The 24,422-nt window shown below is 38.9% G+C and overlaps 1 protein-coding gene across 1 annotated transcript in view; it reads left to right on the forward strand.

Annotated features, from left to right (window-relative positions):
- CTTNBP2 (cortactin binding protein 2) overlaps positions 1-15,771 on the forward strand; it is a 172,050-nt gene extending 156,279 nt beyond the window's left edge. The window contains exons 17-23 of the mRNA XM_068972796.1: positions 1,497-1,675; positions 3,997-4,196; positions 4,557-4,739; positions 9,368-9,431; positions 10,735-10,867; positions 12,164-12,265; positions 14,994-15,771. Coding sequence (XP_068828897.1) covers positions 1,497-1,675; positions 3,997-4,196; positions 4,557-4,739; positions 9,368-9,431; positions 10,735-10,867; positions 12,164-12,265; positions 14,994-15,209 — 1,077 coding nt within the window. The 3' untranslated portion in view covers positions 15,210-15,771. The remainder of the gene's footprint in view (positions 1-1,496; positions 1,676-3,996; positions 4,197-4,556; positions 4,740-9,367; positions 9,432-10,734; positions 10,868-12,163; positions 12,266-14,993) is intronic.
- Positions 15,772-24,422: the final 8,651 nt, after the last annotated feature.

The raw sequence follows: 24,422 nt of genomic DNA on the forward strand, positions 1-24,422 counted from the left end.
AGGTGTACAGTGGGAATAAAGACAACTGCAAAACAACAGAAATCGTGTAACTGCAGATGGAACCAAATCTTTGGGGCGCTGAGAAGCACACTGGCATGTGATCAAAATTTCTTCTTCCAGTTTCTCACAGGAATAAAAGTAAACAGATCTTTTTTGGAGAAGACAAAGCTTCTAGTATTTAATGAAAAATAATCGTACCTTCTTTAGTAGGAAATTGAAAGCAAAAGAAAGTGTTAGTCACTCATTTGTGTCTGACTCTTTGCAACCCCATGGACTGTAGCCCACCAGGATCCTCTGTCCGTGGAATTCTCCAGGCAAGAATACTGGAGTGGGTTGCCATTCCCTTCTCCAGGGGATCTTACCCACTCAGGGATCGAACCTGGGCCTCCTGCATTGCGGGCAGATTCTTTACTGTCTGAGCCACCAGAGAAAGCCAAGGAAATTAATATTCACCTATTAAGTGTAGCCCATGATCTCATTTTCACTGGAAGACTATAAGAGAAAGTGGGAGAAATATGATCCTCTTTTGAAAAAAATGGGATATTATAACAGATCCCAAAGCCTCGTGTGACAGTGATGTCACTTTAGTGAAGCTGCTACAATCACTGAACCACTCTTGCATTTTCCTCTATGCCAAATTCTATCCCGTGATGTAGGATATTCAAACATTCACATATTATCCTCAGTCTTAATATCATAGTTCCTTGGTAAAGTGGAGATTTACATGAATGTGTTTCTTATAAAAATAGTTAATTGCTATATCTTACTTTTAAATATTTGAGAGATTTCTCTTCATAGTATATTAATCTTTGTCCTTTTGTGAATCCTCTGTAGTACCAAAAAGGGACTCTTGTATAAGATATAATTCTAAAAAGAGTTGCTCCCATTCAACCATGTGTGTTACACAGTATTACTTAAATGTTTCACATTTTAAAATTTGAAAACATATCTTCATGTTAGCAGAGTGGTTTACATTTTAAGTTAGCATTTTAGCTGAGACTTCCCTTCTAGGGAAATTAAAAATAAGACAAAGTGAACATGCCATAGGTTCCAATATGCCGTCTTATCACTTAATCCATATTAAAATATTTAATGTCATTTTTATTTCATTTATTCAAAATCCTTTTTTGAAGACCTACTATTTGCAAGTCCTTGTGAGATATTCTGTACACATGTGAAAAGTGATTTTTGCCAGCACTGATTTTAAGAATTCATCCAAGTAAGACACCGCATCCAGGGTGTCTCGCTGCTCTGTGGCACCTGCATCCTTTCATTTGATGTAACAAACTGCAGATCCGTATCTCACACTAACACACATCACAGGGTGTGTTATTACCTAATCCCTCTTTCACCCACCCCAAGTGAACGTAAGACTAGATGTGGCTACAGTTTTATAGTTATTAATTTTTGTAGCTTTAATTTTGAATGGTTAGAAACAAAAGGACAGTGAGCACTGTTCTAACCCAAGCCCCTGTCTTCCTCCTCTCCGTCTCCAGTTCAGAGGTCAGGTGCCCTCCCCCTGCGACCCCGTGTGCAAGACGGTCGACTGGGCCCTGGCTGTGTGGCGCCAGCTCAACTCGTGCCTGGCCCGCCTGGGCACACCGGAAGCACTCCTCGGGCCAAAGTATTTCCTGTCTTGTCCTGTAATCCCAGGGCACGCCCAAGCAACAGTGAAGTAAGTGCCATTGGTCCTTCTTTGCCTTTAAAGTATTTAAAGTAGAGCCCTGGCCAGTCGGGAGTGGCGGAGAGTGAGAAAGCTGTGCCACTCCTGTCGTCAGCGTGGGACGTGGAGCCCTGCCCTCTTGTCAGAGGACGACCATGACTTGTGTGTTGGGCAGTTCCTAAGGAAACAGTTTTTGCTAAGACTAGATAGATCATAGGTTTCCTCTGTTTTCAAAACTCTCATCAGATCCATATGTGGCTTGTTGTGCAGTGTCTCCTGAGGAAGGCCCACGTAAGAAATTCAGTCAAGTACCCTGTAACCAAAAAAAACCACATTCTACTGATGAATTGAAAAGCTTGCTCTTTTATTAATGATACTTATACACTTACATGAGTAGTAGCTCAGATGGTAAAGAATCTGCTTGCAGTGCACGAGGCCAGGGTTCAATCCCTGGGTGAGGAAGATCCCCTGAAGAAGGGAATGACTACCCACTCAAGTATTCTTGCCTGGAGAATTCCACGGACAGAGCAGACTTATAAACTTACTATATTTTCCTTTGTAGCCGCTTATAAAAATAGACATACATATAGTAAGGTTAATGACATAGAATATCAGAAGGAAATTGAAAGGAGGAAGGAATTTGTCACCATCCGACTTCCTTAGTAAGGGTTCTGTGAGTTGCTGTTAGATTTGATTCTGTACTTTCTGGCATCCTGGGCAGAAATCTATTTTGGAAAGAAAGGGATTCAAGTAAAATGTCTTCTCTATTGTAACACAAACTATCAATTTAATAACGGTTAATTGAGGGAGGAGTACTGTATTAAAAATTACATAGTAATTTCTTGTTAAAAAGCAGTATATTTATTCATATAATCACCCGATTCTCTCAGTATCATGATTACACCTGAGCCTTTTTTTCCCCTGACATCCAGAATCTCAAGATTCTTAGGAGCCATATTTGGCTTTTCCTGTCTGCAGCACAGTCATTGTCAAAAACTAGAGGCTCTGAGACTGGTACCCTACCTGCAAGCTGACAGGTTAGCCTGCTGGGTGCAGGATGCTGGGTCAGAGGCCCCTCCTCATCACTCAGAGCACAGCCACAGCCCTGCACTGTCGGCAGTGGTTTCCCCAGCTCCTCAGGTCCCACAGGGTGATGCGTAGCAGCCCAGGTGGATGCTGGCTTTAGCAGCAAAGCTGTGGAACTACGAGCTTGGGAATCACCCCATCTTCTAATGGGGGATGCTGGTAAATCTGCCCACCCTTTGCCCTGGAAGGAACCATAACTTTCATCATCCTGGTCAGGAAACAGTCTGCCCTCTGCTCCAGAAGGAGACATTATCTCTCCTTCCCAAGCCTGTGTACACTGCTAACATCCTTGAAAAGACAATCCAAGACAACAGCTGACACGAGGATACAGAAATGCCATGGAGACTTATCTCCCAACAGCCGTATTCAGGGGCCGCCTTTTAAAGTTTTCTCTTTTAGCCAAAGCTTGTATCTTTACCTCCTCAGCACCTTTGGGACTAACTGTTTGCTCTTTTTTTTTTTTTTTTTTCTTTTCCGGAATTACATGTCACTCTACATTAACAGAGAAACTTGATACTAGGTAATAGTTTTAACAGTTCCTATTCTAGGTGATGTAGTTTTGTCTACAGCTTTTAATGCTATTAACTGTGTTTTAATGATGCAACAAAGTATAATCTTTTTTGAAGCAATTTTGATTGGCATTGAGTGCTCTAAATTTCAACTAAAGTCCTGCAGCAGCTACAGTTGTTAATGCAGAGTCCACCTGAGGCAGTGGCTGGCTGACCCCATCCCCTCTCTTCAGGGCTCACCTGCCTTGTGTAGACACCAAGCCCCTGCAGAGCAGGAAGATTTTATTTGCCAGTGATCATAAAATGTATCCCAATTGCAGAAATACTAAAACATATGTATCTTAGTAAGGAAAGTGGCAATTAAGTTTAAGCTATTTAGACACAGACTTTCAGGAAATCTTTTTCCCCCAGATTTTTTAGTCTGTAAAGTTTTCCATGTATTTTTCCCTTTCCATGTATTTATTTGTGCATTCGTTTATTCAGCACTCTAGTGCTTCAGGATCTTATAAAGAAAAACAGAAACAGGTAAACAGTTTCATTAGAAATACATTGTTATTTGTAAAGCACATTCAAACTGTTTTGGTGTTGGATAATTTCACTTATTCCAAAACAACCTGGGAAAGGTAGCCTAGCCATAGAAACACTTGGGCTTTGTTCAGGGTCTTCAGCTCTGTCCCGGATAGAGTTGTGTGTGATTCCTGGGAGCCTGGGTCCTAACTGTGAACTCTCTCTTGGAAGGTGGATGTCTAAGCTATGGAATGCTGTCATTGCACCCAGAGTTCAAGAAGCAATATTGTCAAGAGCCTCTGTGAAAAGACAACCCGGCCTTGGGCAAACAACTAAAAACCCTAGCCAAGGGCAGCAGGCTGTGGTTAGAGCTGCTCTCAGCATTTTGCTTAATAAAGCTGTTCTGCATGGCTGTCCCCTCCAGAGAGCAGGTATGTGGGTTTATGCTGGGAGGAGAGGAAATCCGCTATTATGTAATGCTTGCTTGAACTGGCTTTTAGGGAACTCTATTTTCTCTCTGTAATGGGTGAGATTATCTCCATGTAATGGATGTTGCACAGCACTGCTTTAAAACTAACTCACTTGCTCTCTTTTAATTACTGGCTTATGTCTAAATACCAGACTTCAAAGTAATGTTTGCTGGTTGACAAACCCTTGCTTGGGTATGCTAGGCCCCTGATTTTTGAAGAGGCTATTTCTTTAAGCGTTAGAAATGTTGGATTTTGCTTGACTCTGTGCAACTGCGCTCTTGCTTCTGTCCTTCTGGCAAAATGTGGTTAATGTTGTTTCAGAGCTGGACCAGCATACAGCTGATTTCAAAGGAGGAAGCTTCCCTCTGTCCATAGTTTCAAGTTACAGCAGTTGCAGCAAGAAGAGAGAGAGTGGCTCCTGGAGAAAGGTGAGCACCAGTCCTCGCAAGAAGTCCGGCCGGTTCTCGTCACCCACCTGGAACAAGCCAGACTTGAGTGAAGAAGGTAAGGGGGCAGGCATGAGACATGTGTACCCATGAGGTGGTTTCTGAATGCCAGTGTGCTTTATGTTTATCACTATGCATTCAACAAAGCAAAATTTTGAGGATTTCAGTGTGTATTTTTCATGGAATAAAGCATGTGGTAGGTACATTCCACAAATAGTTGAGAGTCCCCTACCTAAAAAAAAAAACCATTCATACTAGAATTCTGAAATTAAATTTATCTTTACCATGTTAGTGATCATCTGCTTTTTAGCAATTTGATTTTCTTGTGATCCACACAATTTATGTAATAAAAGCTGATACATAAAAAGAAAGAAATATACAAATCTGCATTCAGAACTTTTAGAAGTATGTGTTATTTGATTATAGACATATTTAATACCAATTTAAGGTGTTTATAAGTGAGTCAGCTTTACATGTTTCTTCCTACATGAGATGTATACCATGTACCAAGTTTTCTTCTAAACGCTAGAAATAGAGCAGTGAAAACGAGATAAAAATCGCTCCCCCACAGAGTTACATTCTAATAAATTATTAGACTTGTTCCTTTGGCCTTGATATTAGGATAATCAGTTGTTTAAATATCCTCCCTCAGTTCAGTTCAGTTGCTCAGTCATGTCTGACTCTTTGCGACCCCATGGACTGCAGACGCCAGGCTTCCCAGTCCATCACCAACTCCTGGAGCTTACTCAAACTCATGTCCATTGAGTTGGTGATGCCACCCAACCATCTCATCCTCTGTTGTCCCCTTCACCTCTCGCTTTCAATCATTCCCAGCATCAGGGTCTTTTCAAATGACTCAGTTCTTTGCATCAGGTGGCTAAAAAGTATTGAAGTTGCAGCTTAGCATCAGTCCTTCCAGTGAATATTCAGGACTGATTTCCTTTAAGATGGACTTGTTGGATCTCCTTGCAGTGCAAGGGACTCTCAAGAGTCTTCTCCAACACCGCAGTTCAAAAGCATCAGTTCATCAGTGCTCCAGCTTTCTTTACAGTCTAACTCTCACATCCATACATGACCACTGGAAAAACCATAGCCTTGACTAGACGGACCTTTGTTGGCAAAGAAATGTCTCTGCTTTTCATTATGCTATCTAGGTTGGTCATAACTTTTCTTTCAAGGAGCAAATGTCTTTTAATTTCATGGCTGCAGTCACCATCTGCAGTGATTTTGAGGCTCAAGAAAATAAAGTCTGTCACTGTTGCCACATCTATTTGCCATGAAGTGATGGGATCAGATGCCTTGATCTTAGTTTTCTGAACGTTGAGCTTTAAGCCAACTTTTTCACTCTCCTCTTTTTCATCAAGAGCCTTTTTAGTTCTTCTTCACTTTCTGTCATAAGGGTGGTGTCATCTGCATATCTAAGGATATTGATATTTCTCCTGGCAATCTTAATTCCAGCTTGTGCTTCATCCAGTCTGGCATTTATCATGATGTACCCTGCATATAAGTTAAATAAGCAGGGTGACAATATACAGCCTTGACGTACTCCTTTCCTGATTTGGAACCAGTCTGTTATCCATGTCCAGTTCTAAATGTTGCTTCTTAACCTTCATACAGGTTTCTCAGGAGGTAGGTCAGGTGGTCTGGTAGTCCCATATCTTGAAGAATTTTCCACAGTTTGTTGTGATCCACACAGTCAAAGGCTTTGGCGTAGTCAATAAAGCAGAAATAGATGTTTTTCTGCAACTCTCTTGCTTTTTTGATGATCCAGTGGATGTTGGCAATTTGATCTCTGGTTCCTCTGCCTTTTCTAAATCCAGCTTGAACATCTGGAAGTTCATGGTTCACATATTGTTGAAGCCTGGCTTGGAGAATTTTGAGCATTACTTTACTAGTGTGAGAGTTGAGTGCAATTGTGCGGTAGTTTGAGCATTCTTTGGCATTGCCTTTCTTTGGGATTGGAATGAAAACTGACCTTTCCCAGTTCTGTGGCCACTGCTGAGTTTTCCAAATTTGCTGGCATATTGAGTGCAGCACTTTCACAGCATCATCTTTAGTGTTTGAAATAGCTCAACTGGAATTCCATCACCTCCACTAGCTTTGTTCGTATCCTCCCCTACAGATATCATATTTGAGTAAGAATGGAAAGATGTTCCTACCTCATATGCATTATGGATTTCTGATACATGTAACCAACTTTACCTCTTCAGGAGTCCCTTGTACCCCACACTGTTCTAAATGGCAACTCACTCTAGTATTCTTGCCTGGAGAATCCCATAGTCAGAGTAGCCTGGCGAGGTGCAGTCTATGGGGTCACAAAGAGTCAGACATGACTGAAGAAACTCAGCAGGCACACACACATGGCAGCTTTACAGCAGTGGGGCTCCTAAGTAATATGATGTCTAACATCCTAGATTTCTTAAAATAGAAACAGTTGCTTTAGTTACCATACTTTTCATATGGAAGATTGTATTGATTTTTAATAAAAACTAATGCGATTTTAACTATATCAATACATGCCAGAGTTGTGTGATTACCCCAAGTATGTGATCATAAGTTGTGACTTAACGTCATGTAAGTAATAAGTTTTAAAGTAATTGAATGGATAGTCACTGAAAAAAATACATAAACTCTCATTGTAAAGGTAAGTGTTATTTATAATAGGATACATTCTGATCTCCAAGGCTTGCCCTTACTTCCTAAAGTTAGAGTGTTTGCTTCAGGGAATAAAATCAGTAGACTGTAGTCCCCCAATAGAGCAAAGAGACTCCCTCAGCTGGCTTTCTGTAACAAGGATTATACCTGTTTATCCTTTGAAAGTATTCAAAAGAGCTCGACAATGAGGACTGTCATCTTCATTTACAGATGACAAAATTGAGACTCAGAGCCCTTTGATCACCTGCTCTGAACCACTTCTCCTACAAACAGGGGGTTCTGCAATCCATGTTTTTGTTTCTAATGAGTCCAGTGCTATTTTCTCAGTCTTTGCCACTCATAATAATCCTGGTACTCAAATAAGGACACCTATGCAGGCTCTCCACTGTGTTACTTCCTAGTTCATTAGAATTCCTGTAGAATTCAGGACCAGCTGCTTTCCTAAGTGAGTACCTAAACAATAAGCATTGTCAATATATATATTGCAGTACTGTAGACTTGTCAGACAAAATCCATAAATATGAACTTCAAACAGTATTATGGAGATAAATCTAACTTGGAAATATGTATTTGGCAAAAAGCTGAATTATAAATTATTTTAAGTTTAAATTTGTAATATTTATGAGTTGCAGAACTAGTGGATATAGCAAATGTTCTTTCAAACACGAAAACTTAATTGTATGCAACCATGGTTTGACAACATAGAGATTTATAAAATGCATTGGCCAGGGTTTAGGTGAATGAACCAAAGGTGGACATGCTTCTAGTTTTGTTTTTATTTTTTATAATAGTCACCTTGTCCAATAATTACACTTCATACAAAATTATTACAACAATGTTTGGGTTGATATTTTTGGACATCATTGTTTTAAAAAATACCAAAGTAGAACTCTCTTGCATTCCATGCAGACCACTAGGGAAGCTCATAAAATTTGATAAAGACACAGCCCTTTTCTGTCCTGACCTAAACCAAGCTGAGATGATGGTCACTGCTTCTGGAGGGCAGAGTTCAAGCTTAGGCACTTCCATGCTAGTTAGGGGAAAGCTACTAATTAATGCTTTCCGACAGTAAGGACAAAAGTGTGGATGAGGAAATGTAGAGACCTTCTGATGATCTGGTTTTAATCGGGATATACCAAATTCGACAGACTTCTCAAAATCATTCTTTAGAGATAATCTATGCTAGCACCATTCATACAATTTTAGAATCTACTCAGAAACAACTGTATTAATGCATTTATAAAATGTAGAGTATTATAGAAGTAGACATTTTGAATCTAAAATGGTTTAGTGTTTCTCAAACTTTTGACCATAAGCCACAGTGAGAAATGTATTTTAAAGCCTGACCAGTACACACAGACCTATGCATTTGCAGGTCTCTGTAAATGGATACCAACTTGTATATTTACGACATACTAGCTGTGCAATCCGGTGTTCCCTATTCGCTCTTTTTTTAAATGGGTTGAAATTTGCGGTTAGTTAGAAAAACATTGGTACAATAGGCAGCATTTGTTTTAATGCTGTGACTTTTTGTTTACTTTTCCTATTTAGTTTTCTGTAAAATGCAAAGCAATCAAAAGTTAAGTTTCTATACCACTAAAGCCGCCTGCACTGTAATACATCATGGGGCCCACACATCAAAAACTGTTGGGTCTACACAGTCAGGATCCCTTGGAAGGCAAACAAAAGGATTACCATCTTCAAAAGGCAGGTACTAACTTCTTTCAGGCACTTGGAGAACAAAGGCCTAAGGTTGTGGGGACTTGCCTGGTTGGAATAGGATCCATTGATGAAAGTGGAGCTGAGGATTCCCGAATTGAGCCTCAGGTGGTGTGAGTTGTACTGATTTTAGTCATAAATATACATGAGGTTGCTTATTCCTTAGGCTTCCACAGGGCCTCAAGAGATGGATTTAATCCAAAAACAATATGAAAATACATCAGAGTCTAGAGACTATTTCTTTTAAATACAGAGTTCACGATGCACAGGGACATTCTATGGAAATGACTACATTTTTTTTTCTTTAAACAGGTATCAAAAGTAACACTATATTACAGCTGAATTGCAACAGGAATGCTTCACTGTCAAACCAAAGGTAAGTTTCCCTGGCAGATTTAACTCATAACAAACAGTACACATTCTCATCATGTGTGTGCTAAGTCACCTCAGTAGTGTCCAACTCTTTGCGACCCCATGGACTGTAGCCCGCCAGGCTCCTCTCTCCATCGGATTCTCCAGACAAGAATACTGGAGTGGGTTGCCCTGCCCTCAGGGGAATCTTCCAGACCCAGCAATCCAACCCTCATCTCTTATGTCTCCTGCATTGGCAGGTGGGTTCTGTACCACTAGCGCCCCCTGGGAAGCATTAGTCTGTGCAACTGTTATGCTGTGAATAGAATTTTTTAAAAAGCAGTCGAGGTAATTCAAAGGCTAGTATTAAGCTGAAATCGAATGAATGAAATCTAAAAAAATACAAGGCCTATTTTGCTTTTAGATTGGTGAAAGATTAGAAATACCATTGACTTCATTTTGTATCAAGTTTGATAGTTATTATTAATACAGTTCACAAAGATATGGTAAAATCCTGTATCTGTGAACTTTTAAACAGGCTTTAGAGGACTGATGATTCTAATGATAGAGTTACAAAAACATAACATGACTTACTTTTTTTCCTCATGCTGCTGCTAGGGAATTGTCGATTATGCTTCCAAATTTGTAAACTGAAATAAACATTTATCATAGAATAAAAATGCTTAGCTAGTTTGTAAATAGGTCCCTAGTGTAGCCAATAAGTTGTGTACCCTGTAACTTGACAGGTGACATTTAGGACCCTGGTTCACAGAATTTAAGAGGGGTAGGGGGTCAATGAGTCTGTCACACGCTTGTTTGTGCCAGGCCCACTGTTAGATCTGTTGTATTCAACAGCCTGTACAGTATTTGTAATAACCCTATGATGTAGCATAAGGCATTTGATAGAAGGGAACCCAGGAACTGAGGTGTTGAGTACAAAAAGGAAACCCGACCCATGGTCACGTTGCTAATAAAAAGTGATAAATTCACCTTTACTCCATTGTCACGCTGCCCTTACACCAGCGTGTTTAGTGTCATCCTTGGGGACAGAGAAGGAAAAGGAAGAGTAAGAAGACTGGAATGTTGTAAGTCAAAGTGGATTTCTTTGTGTAATAAAATTATATCCTATTGAGAATTCTGACTGGGAGTTACCAAAATCAGACAGGAATGGGTTGTTGTATAAAGTGACATTTATGGATGCCTTTAAAGGATGTTAGAAACTTTTTTGCTCCACAAATCCCCCAGAAAGGTGTGGGGTCTAGGTTTCCATATTGGAAGTTAGATGGTTACTCTGGGTTTGAAAAACTCCTTTCTGAACTCTGTGGTAGGTCTTTAGAGAATGATCTGTCATTGACATTGAATCTGGATCAAAGACTGTCTCTGGGTTCGGATGATGAAGCAGATCTTGTCAAGGAACTTCAGAGCATGTGCTCTAGCAAATCTGAATCTGATATAAGCAAGGTAAGCAGGACACAGCGGGGAGGGCATTGAGTGGCTCCCCCAGCAGCAGACAGACTTCTAGCTCTTTCCCTGAGAAAAATCCCTTATCAAATAGTATGACTAATGCTCCAAATCAAAACTTCCATTACCTTGCTTAGAAAAGTCCTTCTTTCCTTCCAAAAAAAAAAAAAAAAGCCCACTTATACAAGGGAGCTCTATTTAGCACAGCTTCTCTGAAAAACCCAAAGTGAAATTTGCATGTGTTGTGTTACCACAAATTAAACCAATACCACCTTTTCCTTTCCATAGTCCTACCTTTGGGTGTCACCAACAGTAAGAGCAGGACAGCAGACTTGCATTCTGCAGAGGGGAACAACTTTACACAGGCCACTCATTTTTCTTATTTTCCAAGTAATTTGTTTAAACTGTGAAATTTGAGATCCAAAGATGGAAATCAGTGACCCAAAATCTTGAAGCATTAACAGCATCAAGTTCAACCTATTTTTGCACTCTGATATCTGCAGCAGTTTTTTACCAGGCTTCCTTGATAAGTGCCTTTTGCTTGAAAGGGAGCAAAAGAGGGTAGTTATAACTTGTGCAGGTTCTACCCCAAAACTCACCTGTTGTATTTGGACAGTCTACTGCTGCTGCTGCTAAGTCGCTTCAGTCGTGTCCGACTCTGTGCAACCCCATAGACGGCAGCCCACCAGGCTCTGCCGTCCCTGGGATTCTCCAGGCAAGAACACTGGAGTGGGTTGCCATTTCCTTCTCCAATGCATTAAAGTGAAAGTGAAGTCGCTCAGTCGTGCCCGACTCTTAGAGACCCCATGGAATGCAGCCTACCAACCAGGCTCCTTCATCCATGGGATTTTCCAGGCAAGAGTACTGGAGTGGGGTGCCATTGCCTTCTCCAGGACAGTCTACTAGGGATAAAGAACTCACTAGCTTATTTAATCTTACTGAAAGTGAGTTGAAATAGTTAACCCTGGAAAAATAAGGTTACAATGAAAAATCTTGCAAACGTTAAATCCTTTCATTTTGTGCCAAGTATTTTTTTTTTTAAATAGGGCTTATCTGGTTGTCTTTTGACTTTAAAAGACTCTTTTATTTTCTTAGAAACTATGTCTCATGCATTTGCTGTTAGTTTCACAGGTAAGCTTAACGTCCTTATGTGAGCATTTCAGGACCTAAGCTTCTGACAGTAAGACAAGGACCACATTTCTCACTGTGGGTTTTCCACAGTGACTTTACATCTTACCTTGAGTATGTCACAGTTTACCTGTGAAAACATGACTTGATAAACTGTGTATTTTCCAGATTGCTGATTCCAGGGATGATTTAAGGAGGTTTGATAGTTCAGGAAACAACCCTGTGTTTTCAGCAACTGTTAATAATCCAAGAATGCCAGTGTCACAAAAGGTAAGTGTCCCTTTTCCCTCCAAAATGGGACAAAGAAGTATTGTCGTGAAATTGACTTTACAAATCTTTAAATGTGCATTACAAAGTTACTTTTACACTATAGCAGGGATATAATCAGGATAAAGATGTAAGTGTTCACTAGGTAATCAATGTCAGAAAAAAGTACTGTTCGGCTAATAGCGCGAAGGAATCACATAGAAAAGCATTACTTTCCCCCCTTTCTATTTGATGCCAAAAAATTGCATTCCAAAATTTTTACTCTCTCTTCTATTTGTTTTCACTAGTTTATGCCAAACCTGGAACAAATGTAACGTCTCTCTTCTCTGCTGTATTTTGAAATGGAACATTGAATTTCTTTTGAGCACCATTTTCAAAAACGAGTTAATGCTGAGTGATAACAGAAAAATCTACACATACATAAAAATTTCCCTCTGATTTACTTGAACTTCCCATACCATGCATGTTTCAGAGCCAGAATGTCCTTTGCAAGCAAATCAGAATGTCCAATAGAAGAGCCAGGATGCCCATAGAGTTCCTTACCCTCTTGAAATAACTTTTATGATTGGTTAATAAATGCCAAAAGATGAGATGGCCCAGTATGGTACTACTGAGTGAACGGAAACAATAAAAACACTTCTTACCCAGTAGTGCTTTCGTGAGGTGGTCCATTTTGTAAGACGTGTTTAATAATGTGCACTTTGCTCACCAAGCTATGTCCCCTCACATGGCAGCTGACACAGACCTGTGGGGAGATGGAGTGCAAAGAGCAGGATTAAACAGTGAGCATGGTGAGACTATCCCATTATTAATCCCCCTCTGACAGCCCTGGGCTCCCGTCCCCTGCTTTCTCACAGCTTCAGTAGCTTTCAGTCCTGACTAGTTTCCTGTGAAGCTGTGCAAGCTGTTTGTGTTGGGGGAAATATTAACAAGGCTGGGGTCTTATATAAAAATATACAACATGACAGTCTACAAAGAAGAGCATGACCTGTCTGGCTTACTCTATATAGTATTTGTTCCTCTCCGCGATTCCCCCCGCCCACCCCCAATTAGGAATGGCTTAGAAGCACAGCAAAATAGTTGGGAGCAGATAAGAATGACTGAGGAGGTGACACCTGGGGTCCCTGCTGATAATTCTGGTTCTGGATGGAATACATTTTTGTTCAGGGGCTGTCCCTGAGCTATGGTTCAGAACACATTCCTTGGGCCTGCCTTCTATTTCTTTGCCCACTGAGCATTCTAAGGACTATTCCCTGATGATTGTTTTCTTCGAACCTGCCACCAGAGGGCGAAGTAGTACTCATTTGGCATTTGCCAGATTCCTGAACCCTTCACAGGCTCAGGCCTTTTCTATCCTGATAAAGACAGTGAGCATTTCTTGGTTAGATGCCCAGTTTCTTCTGTTATCAGGAAGTAATTCACTTTACGAGGAAAAGCTGTCTGTGTTAGCTGAAATCACTTTCTCCTATGTGGTCAGAGAGGGGCCTGTTAATCAAGCAGCATGTCAGCCAGCCTTCTTAAACAGAAATGCCCATGTTTACATAAATACATATTTAAATCATCCACAGAATATATAATAATGTTTTCTTCTTATGGAGATGAAAATTCAGTCCCCTAAAGCATAAATTCCCTTTTTGGTTGCATCATGAAAACTATCTGAGGATTTGTTTTTTAATCCCTTGTACCTGGACCACATGCCCTAGAGGTTCGGATGTAATTGGTCTAAGGTACAACCTGGACGTTGGAGTTTTTAAAAGCTTAGTGACTCTCATGTGCAATCAGGGCTTAGACCTGTTCTCTAGCACATACCTTTGATCCATCATTCATATTTTCTAGCCCATTTCTTTCCAAATTATGTCCTTGAACTTCACGTAACTTATGTTTACATATAATTTACTATTTCAGACCATCCACTACACCTCCCCATGGTCACCTTTCCTCCTTTCCCACTTCACCACTCACTTGAGTTCTGCTGATTGGTAAGCACGAAGGGGGACCTACCCAAGTGCGCTCAAGATCAGGGAAACGTGAGTAAAAGGTCTTACTGCAGCATCATGAGTCGCACTTACCTATCCACCTCTGTTTCCTGATGGGCAAAAAGAGGCCTGGACCAGGTGATCAGAAGAGTTCAGAAGTACTAGAAGAATGCTAGCATGCAGTTTCCAAGAATTAAAGATCTTGAGCTCCCTAATTGCAGACTCATCACCAGGAGACAATTCACTACAGCAGAAGCTCCCTTAGCACAAGGATGGTGCCGTTTTCCATTCTCTGCTGTCAGCCAAGCACCAAGAACAGTGCTTGTCTGATAAACATTCAGAATATGTGAGTAATAGTCCAGTTAGATCTAAAGGCAGAAAAATTCAGTGACACATTCAAGGTAAAGGTGTTGCACTGTAGAACTGCTTACAAATGGTTGGAATAGTCCAGTTTGATTTCCTCAGGCCTAAGACTTCATACAACTTCTGTTGACGAGGAGACTCCAGACTCAGGCACTAGTTTCACTGACTCCTGTATCTGGCATACCACAAAGGACCTAGTGGAGATCAGACAGTGAGTCTATAGGACATTAAGTATTCAACTTCTCTCTTCCCCCTTTTTTCCCCCCATGAGAACCTATGTTCAGGGAGAAACTCATACATACTTGTACAGGAACAGAGAGGAGGAAGTTAGTACTGATCACAGAAGTTGGGAACAATATCAAATTAAGCTGTTCTGTTTTCCTTTCTTACAGGAGGTCAGTCCTCTCAGCAGCCATCAAATGACCGAACGCAGCAACAGTAAATCAAAGACTGAGTTGGGTGTTTCAAGAGTTAAATCTTTTCTTCCTGTTCCTAGAAGTAAAGTCACCCAGTGTTCCCAGAACACCAAAAGAAGCAGCAGCAGCAGTAATACAAGGCAAATAGAAATAAACAACAACTCAAGAGATTTGGAACCTACGCAAAAATGAACAAGTAGTAAAATCTAACAAATAGGCCTGCCTACAGTATTCTCATTCTTCTGTATATTTCACACAGAAACCAAGGACAACAAGATGTAAATACCTTTAAATGAATCAAATGTTTTCACTGCAATATAAAGGATGAGTGCAGGACCACTATTCAGTTTTTTGTAAAGAATGTATTTATAAGCAACCTTTTTTTTTTTTTTTCCATTCTGTCAAATTGAACTGCAATACCAAGAAGTTATACCCACTTTTCAAGTAGTTTTATAATAGAAAAGTCATAAGAGTTTTACTCGAGATGTTCAGGGGTATTAAAACAACTGTCTGTGTACTGTATATCTATACATATGTACATATGTACATTTAAGAAAGCTATGCATCATTGCATACTACATTAAAAATGTGTACAGCATTGGCTTAGATAACATGTATCATTTTAAAGAGATCATAATTTTATGTTCACTTGATGACAAATGACTAGAATGGGGCAATAACATATCATTTCTAAACAGTTACTTTTCTTAAAAGCCATATTAAGTATTTTGCCTGTTAAACTATAGTTTTCAGTTTCTAAACTTTTAATGGTTGCATCATGTATATTTATGCTTATGAGTTTGCATTATGACTCCTGTAAATATGAACTTATATAATGCAATAAAAGTGTTATCTTTCTTACAAAAGTTTTGTACCTACGTAGATATAAAAAAGAATAACTGTAAATGCTTCAATAAATAAGTTAACTCCCTCTTCTAGTGGCACAATTGATATTTTCTAGACTTTCTTCTCAAATTACTAATTAAATGACATAACTAAAAGTTATATGCCTTGACACCAAATAAAATATTGAATTAGTGAAATAACTTTTTGCTGTAGTTTTTATCTATTGCTGTTGTTAGTAGTTAATCCATGCAAAAGATACTTGTGTTCAATTTAGAGCCATTTCAACTGGTCCTCCATGTTTGTATTTCAGTAGCTATTCAGAGAAAGATTTTGTTACATAGTATCAGTTGGTTTAAACTAAAATAAACATTTCAGTGGAGCTCTTAGAATGAGGTGCTCATTGAAAACAAATTTTTCATATTTACCAAAAAAAAGTATAATTATATACCAACAATCATTTGCTTATCTTAGAGTATTTAAAGTCCTTTCTTGGCCAGAATGGTTATTTAAAATAATATACACATGTGCATGAAAACTATATTACATTTTGCAAGTATCATTAAAAAAATGTATAGTGAAGTGAAGGAAGAATCAAGGAAGAGATCCATTCCAGGACCTGTCAGCCCAGGCTTCATCTCTGCCGTCCTTGGGTGTACAGCATGGACCTTGTAACAGGAAGCAGAACTAGAGCAAGGGACTGAGGGTAAGTAGGAGAAAGGCTGGAAGAAATAGGCTTGAACACAATAACGCCTTTGAGCTGGACTTAAATTCTTGGTGCCCTGGGGGTATTTGATACTCTCAAGTGTTTCACAGAAAGACATTAATCTTGGGGACAAAACTCAATGCTCTCCATATCCTAGACCAGCATACCCAGGTTGAGGTGGCTCTGCTGCATGCTGTCCTGCTAATATACCCTTCATATTGAATTTTATTTTTTAGTGATAAGGCATTGTTTTACATGAGCAATTTTGCTGAAGATATAGATCTCATTATTATAGTCAAGGACCAGAAAAGAGAAAAAAACAAATTTGGAATACATTATTAAGATGACATCTAGTAGCCTATCCATATAGTTTTGATTGGTTAGTGATTCAACACGTATACTTACGTAATTGGATAGTAGACTGCAAGATGTCTAAAGAGGGCATTTAGATTAGGAGTTTCCAAAATACATATGAAAACCTAGTAATGGGTCATTTTATCAATTTAGGGAATCACAACTACCATTTTTTGAAAATAGGATAGAATAGAAAATATCAGAGCACATCACGGTATCACAGTCAATAAAAGAATTTTGTGTGAAGCTTTTGTTTAATTATGTGGATACATGGATGTAAGCACTGGACTGTGACGGCAAATATAACTTCCTGTGGGTCATGGGCACAAGCCTTTGAAGCTCAATACCATTAGTGATGAGGGTCAGGGTGCTTCAGGAGTAAAAAGGTCTCTGGTGTTACACAGCCTTGCGACTGAATTAAGCACTGACATTTAGTAGCTGTGTGACCTAAGACAAGTCACTTAATCTCTTTGACCCAGATTCCACAATACTTATGTAGGATCATGACAACCCTACAAGTTGTCCTTGAGCATTAAAATGAGGTAACAATACAGTGTTTCTAGTTACCTCCCTCATACATAAAAAGTAATAAATTATGTCCCAGAAGTCTTTGTGGCATTCCAACATCCCATCAAGTTGTAATAAACTCAAAAATACTAACAGCTGTATTATGAGCATCAGATTCTACTAGAGTTGTATAAAACACCTAATTAAGACAAATATCTAATTGGAAATTGATAACTATAACCCATTAGCAAATTTTATTTTCCTTTTATGTTAACTTGCTGATGAGCTTCTCCTAAATAGACCTAACACATTTTGCAGTTGAAAAAAAAAAATACAAACAGAAAACAAGTAAATATGTCATAAAATATGATTATTCATGAAAAAAAGCCAATTTTGATAGACAAGGCTGAACTTTCATAATTTTTTCTTCCTGTGCAGTTAATACTTAATGCAAATTAAGTTCAGTTGACTAGACATAGCCAACACCTGATTTAGGCATTTATTCCTAACAACCATGAGCTATTACACAAAACTTTCTCTATGAAGTTATGTGATACTTTCTGAATTTTATCTGATCCCTTTTGTAATATTTTTCTCAAGAGAATATTCCATAGATGTGAAAGGAATAAATGAGTGAATAGATAATCCTGTTAATTTGGTTTTTACTACAAATAAATAGTTGTTATAGACCAAGATGGCATTGTTAATTTGAGAAAGAGGACTATGGAAATACACAGAAAAAGGATATCAGATGCATACCTTATTTATTCTGTCCTTAATATAACAGATATTAGAAGATAACATTGAATTATCAAGTCAAGAGCTGCAGTTCTAGACAGAAGGCTAAGACACCATGTAACATCTTTGGTTTCAATGACTTCATTGGGAAAAAAAAAAATGAGGATTATTCTTGTCCCAGAAAGAAAAGCACAATAGGAAAATCAGAAATCCTGACAGTTGTTCCTACACATTCTGACACTTAAATAAGGAAGAGTATCAGCTAAATATATCCCCCTGAAAATAATTACTTGGGTTACATTTTAAGGAAATCAAGAATGTATCAGAGAAATTAAGAAATCAGTTATTTTACAATTGCCCTAAAAACAACAAAATACCTAGGAATAAATTTAACCAAGGAGGTAAAAGACCTGTACACTGAAAAGTAAGACACTAGTGAGAGAAACTGAAGAGGGTACAAATAAGAGATTCTGTGTGCTCACAGATTGAAAATTCAATACTGTCAAAATGTCCCTACTAACCAAAGCAGGCAGGAAGACTTAAAAGATGTGGGTTCGATCCATGGGTCAGAGAGATCCCCTGGAGGAGGAATGACGACCCACTCCAGTATTCTTGCCTGGAGAATCCCCAAGGACAGAGGAGCCTGGCGGGCTACAGTTCTTAGGGTCACAAAGAGACGAAAACTACTAAAGCAACTTAGCATGCATGTACCCAAAGCAACCTACAGAGTTGATGAAATTGCTATTAAAATGCCAATTTTTTTTCCCACAGAAATAGAACACATAAGTCTAAAATTTGTATGGCACCGCCAAAGCAATCTTGAGAAAGAACAAAGCTGAAGGTGTCATGCTTCCTGATTTCAAACTATATTAGCTATAACAAATTGAAATAGTATGGTACTAGCATAGTAACAGAAAAGACAATGGCACCCCACTCCAGTGCTCTTGTCTGGAAAATCCCATGGACAGAAGGCCTGGTGGGCTGCAGTCCATGGGGTCACTAAGAGTCAGACACGACTGAGCAACTTCACTTTCACTTTTCCCTTTCATGCATTGGAGAAGCAAATGGCAACCCATTCCAGTGTTCTTGCCTGAAGAATCCCAGGGACGGGGAGCCTGGTGGGCTGCCGTCTATGGGGTCTCACAGAGTCGGACGCAACTGAAGTGACTTAGCAGCAGCAACATAGTAACAGACACAGATCAATGGTACAGAATAGATTGCCTAGAAATAAGCCCATGCATATATGGACAATTTCTGATAAAGATGCCAACAATATACAGCGAGGAAAGGACAGTCTCTTCAATAAATGGTGTTGGGAATACTGGACAGCTACATGCAAAAGAATGAAACTAAACCCACTATCTTGCACCATATACAAAAATTAACTCAAAAGAGATTAAAGAGTTGAGTTTAAGGCCTACAAAAATAAAACTCAGAAGAAAACAGAGGGGAAGGCTCTGTGAAATTGGTCTTGGTGATGATTTTTTTGATCTGACACTAAAAGTAAATACAACAAAAGCAAAAATCAATGAGGGGGACTACATAGAAACCAAAAGCTTCTGCACATGGGAAAAGAAACCAACACAAGGAAAATCCAACCTAGAAAATAGAATAGTTATAAACCACATATATATGATAAGGGATTATATCTAAAACATATTTTAAAAACTCATAAAACAGCACCAAAAAAAAAAGTCAAGAAATGGGCAGAGGATCCAAATAAACATTTTTCCAAAGAAGACATACAGATGACCAACAGGTCTATGAGAAGGTGTTCAACATCACTAATCATAAGGAAAATGCAAATCAAAACCACAGTGAGATGTCACCTTATACCTGTTAGAATTTTTTTTTTTTGAAAGTCACTCAGTCATGTCCAACTCTTTGTGACCCCATGGACTGTACAGTCCATGGAATTTTCCAGGCCAGAATAGTGGAGTGGGTAGTTGTTCCCTTCTCCAGGGGATCTTCCCAACCCAGGGATCAAACCCAGGTGTCTTGTATTGCAGGCAGATTCTTTACCAGCTGAGCCACCAGGGAAGTCCATCTGTTAGAACAGATAATATTAAAAAGACAAGAGACAAGTGTTGGCAAGGATCTGGAGAAAAAGAACCCTCATGCACTGTTGGAAGGAATGTAGTAAATAGGCATCTACTATGGAAAACAGTATGGAGGTTTCTCAAAAACTAAAAGCATCCTTGCAGACTCCAGGGGAGTTCACAAGCCACCTCTCCTCCCATCATGATCTCTGAGGGCATGCGTGAACCACCACCACTACTGGGCACCAGAACCAGCATCAGCCACTGCATCAGCTTACCAACTTGCACAGACCAATCACTAGAAATGAACTAGAATATGTAACAAAAGGACAGGACCAGATGACTTCACAGGCAAATTCTACCAGATATACGAAGAACTTACACCAATCCTTCTCAAATTGTTCCAAAAGATTGAAGAGGAAGGAACACTACCAAAGACATTCTGTGAAGCCACTGTCACCCTGATACCAAACTCATGCAGTGACACTCCGAGAAAAGAAAATTACAGGCCAGTATCTTAAATGAATATAGCAAAAATTCTCAAGAAAATATTAGCAAACTCAAATTAAACAACACACAAAAAAGATCATACAACATGACCAAGTGGGATTTATCCTAAGTTCACAAGGATGGCTATACATATGCAAATGAATCAATGTGATACATCAACAAAAGAAAAGACAAAAACCAAGTGTCAAAATTCAACATCCATTCATGATGAAAACTCTTACTGAATGGGTATAGAAGGAACATTGTCAACGTAATAAAAGCTATCAATGACAAACCACAGTCAATATAATACTCAGTGGTGAAAAGTTGAAAGCCTTCCTGCTAAAATACAGAACACGCGAAGGACATCACTCTCACCTCTTCTATTCAACATACTGAGTTGGCTAAAAAGTTAGTTTGGGTTTTTGCATAACCTCTTCCAATAGTATTGAAAGTCCTAGCCACAGCAATCAGACAACAAAACAAAAATAAAAGATATCCAAGTTAGAAGGGAAGAAATAAAATTGTCATTATATGCAGATGATGAAATACTATATATGGAAAAAGCCCTAAAGACTCCACACAAAAACTATTAGAACTGACCAACAATTTCAGCAAGGTAGAAGGATATAAGATTAACACATAAAAACTAGTATCATTTCTTTAACAATGAAATATCATTACAGGAATGTAAAAGAACAATACTTTTAAAAATCACACCCACCAAAATAAAATATTTAGGAATGAACCTAACCAAGAAGGTGAGAGGTGAAAGAATTATAAGAACTATAAAACATTAATAAAATAAACTGAAGATAATTAAAAGAAATGGAAGGATAACCCCATGCTTGTGGATTGGAAGAATTAATATTGTTGAAATAGTCATACTACCCAAAGCAATCCACATATTTAATGAGATCCCAAATCACTGCAGTGATTTGGCCTGCAGAATCCCATGGACTGTGTGGTCCATGCAGTCACAAATAGTCGGACATAATTGAGTGACTTTCTTTCTGTCAAATTACCCATAACAGTTTTCAGCAAACTAGAACAAATTTTCCTAAAATTTATATGAAACCATAAAAGACCCCCAAAATTGCCAAAGAAATCCTGAAGAAAAAGAACAAAGCAGGAGGCATAAGCCTCCCAGACTTCAGACAATAATACAAAGCACAATAATCAAAATAGCATGGTATTGGCACAAAAACAGTTGTATGGACCAACTGAACAGAATAGAAAGCACAGAAATAAATCCACTCCCCTATGGACAATTAATCTTTGACAATAGAGGCAAGACTATACAATGGGAAAAACAAAGTCTTTTCAGCAAGTGGTTCTGGGAAAGTTGAACAACTGCATGTAAATCAATAAAATTAGCACACACCTTCACACCATACACACAAATAAATTCAAAATTACTTAAAGACTTAAACCTAAGATATGACACCATAAAATTCCTAGAAGGGACCATAAGCAAAACATTCTCTGACATACATCATATCAATATTTTCTCAAGTCAGTCTCTGAAGGCAATAGAAATAAAAGCAAAAATAAACTTTCAAACTTTTGCACAGCAAAGGGAACCATAAACAAAATGAAAAGTCAACCTATAGAATGGGATAAAATATTGTGACAAATTGTGAAAATATTGTGCAAATGATGAGACTGACAAGGGATTAATTTCCAAAATATACAAACAGCTCTTACAGCTCAACAAAGAAACAACCCAATCATAAAAATGGCCAGAAGACCTAAATACATATTTATCCAAAAAAGACATACAAATGGCCAATATGCCCATGAAAAGATGCTCAACACTGCTAATTATTAGAGAAGTGAAAATCAAAACTACAATGAGGTACCACCTCACACTGGTTGGTATGGCCATCATTAAAATGTCTTGGTCCACTGGAGAAGGGAATGGCAAGCCACTTCAGTGTTCTTGCTGTGAGAATCCCATGAACAGTATGAAAAGGCAAACAAGATATGACACCAAGAGATGAGCCCCCCACGTCAATAGGTGTCCGAAATGCTACTGGGGAAAGGCAGAGAAATAGCTCCAGAAAGAAAGAAGAGGATAGGCCAAAGTGAAAATGAAGTTCAGCTGTGGATGAGTCTGGTGGTGAAAGCAAAGTCTGATGCTGTAAAGAATAATACTGAATAGGAACCTTGATTCATGTTAGGTCCATGAATCAAGGTAAATGGAATGTGGTCAAGCAGGAGATGGCAAGAGTGAACATCAGCATTTTAGGAATCAGTGAACTAAAATGGACAGGAATGGGCGAATTTAATTCGGATGATTATTGTATCTACTACTGTGGGCAAGAATCCCTTAGAAGAAATGGAGTAGCCCTCAGTCAACAGAAGAGTTCAAAATGCAGTACTTGGGTGAAATCTCAAAAATGACAGAATGATCTCAGTTTGTTTCCAAGGGAAACCATGGAACATTCCAAGTCTAAGCCCCAGTGACAAATGCCAATGAAAATGAAGTTGAATGGTTCTATGAAGACTTACAAGACCTTCTAAAACTAACACCAAAAAGTATGTCCTCTTCATTGTAGGGGGTTGTAATGCAAAAGTAGGAAGTCAAGAGATATCCACAATAACAGGCAAATTTGGCCTGGGAGTACAAAATGAAGCATGGCAAAGGCTAATAGAGTTTGGCCAGGAGAATGCACTGGTCATAGCAAACACCCTTTTCCAATAACACAAGAGATGACTCTACACATGGACATCAACAGATGGTCAACACCAAAATCAGATTAATTATATTCTTTGCAGCTGAAGATAGAGAAGCTCTATACAGTCAGCAAAACAAGAACTGGAGCTGACTGTGGCTCAGATCATGAACTCCTTATTGCAAAATTCAGCCTTAAATTAAAGAAAGTAGGGGAGACAACTAGACCATTAAGGTATGACCTAAATCAAAACTCTTATTATTTTACAGTGGAGGTGGCAAATAGATTCAAGAGATTAGATCTGGTAGACAGAATGCCTGAAGAACCATGGATGGAAGTTCATAACAGTGAACGGGAGGTGATGACCAAAACCATCCCCAAGAAAAACAAATGCAAGGAGGTAAAGTGGTTGTCTGAGGAGGCCTTACAAGTAGCTGAGAATAGAAGAGAAGCAAAAGGCAAAGGATAGAGGGAAAGATACACCAACAGAATGCAGAGTTCAAGAAAATAGCAAGGAGAGATAAGAAAGCCTTCCTAAGTGAACAGTGAAAAGACATATAGGAAAACAATAGAATGGGAAAGACTAGAGATCTGTTCAAGAAAATTGGAGATACAAAGGGGATACATCTTTCATGCAGAGATGGGAACAATAAAGGACAGAAAGGGTAAGGACCTAACAGAAACAGATGATATTAAGAAGAGGTGCCAAGAATACACAGAAAAACTATACGAAAGGTCTTAATGACCTGGATAACCACAAAGATGTGGTCACTCACCTAGAACCAAACATCCTAGAGTGTGAAGTCAAGTGGGCCTTAGGAAACATTACTATGAACAAAGCTAGTGGAAGTGATACAATTCCAGCTGAGCTATTTCAAATCCTAAAAGATGGTGCTGTGAAAGTGCTACATTAAATATGTCAGCAAATTTGGAAAATTCAGCAGTGACCACAGGACTGCAAGAGGTCAGTTTTTCATTCCAGTCCCAAAGAAGGGCAATGCCAAAAAATGTTCTAACTACCATACACCTGTGCTCACTTCACATACTAGCA

This window comes from Capricornis sumatraensis, chromosome 5 (assembly GCF_032405125.1).
Source record: "Capricornis sumatraensis isolate serow.1 chromosome 5, serow.2, whole genome shotgun sequence".
Classification (NCBI taxonomy): domain Eukaryota; kingdom Metazoa; phylum Chordata; class Mammalia; order Artiodactyla; family Bovidae; genus Capricornis; species Capricornis sumatraensis.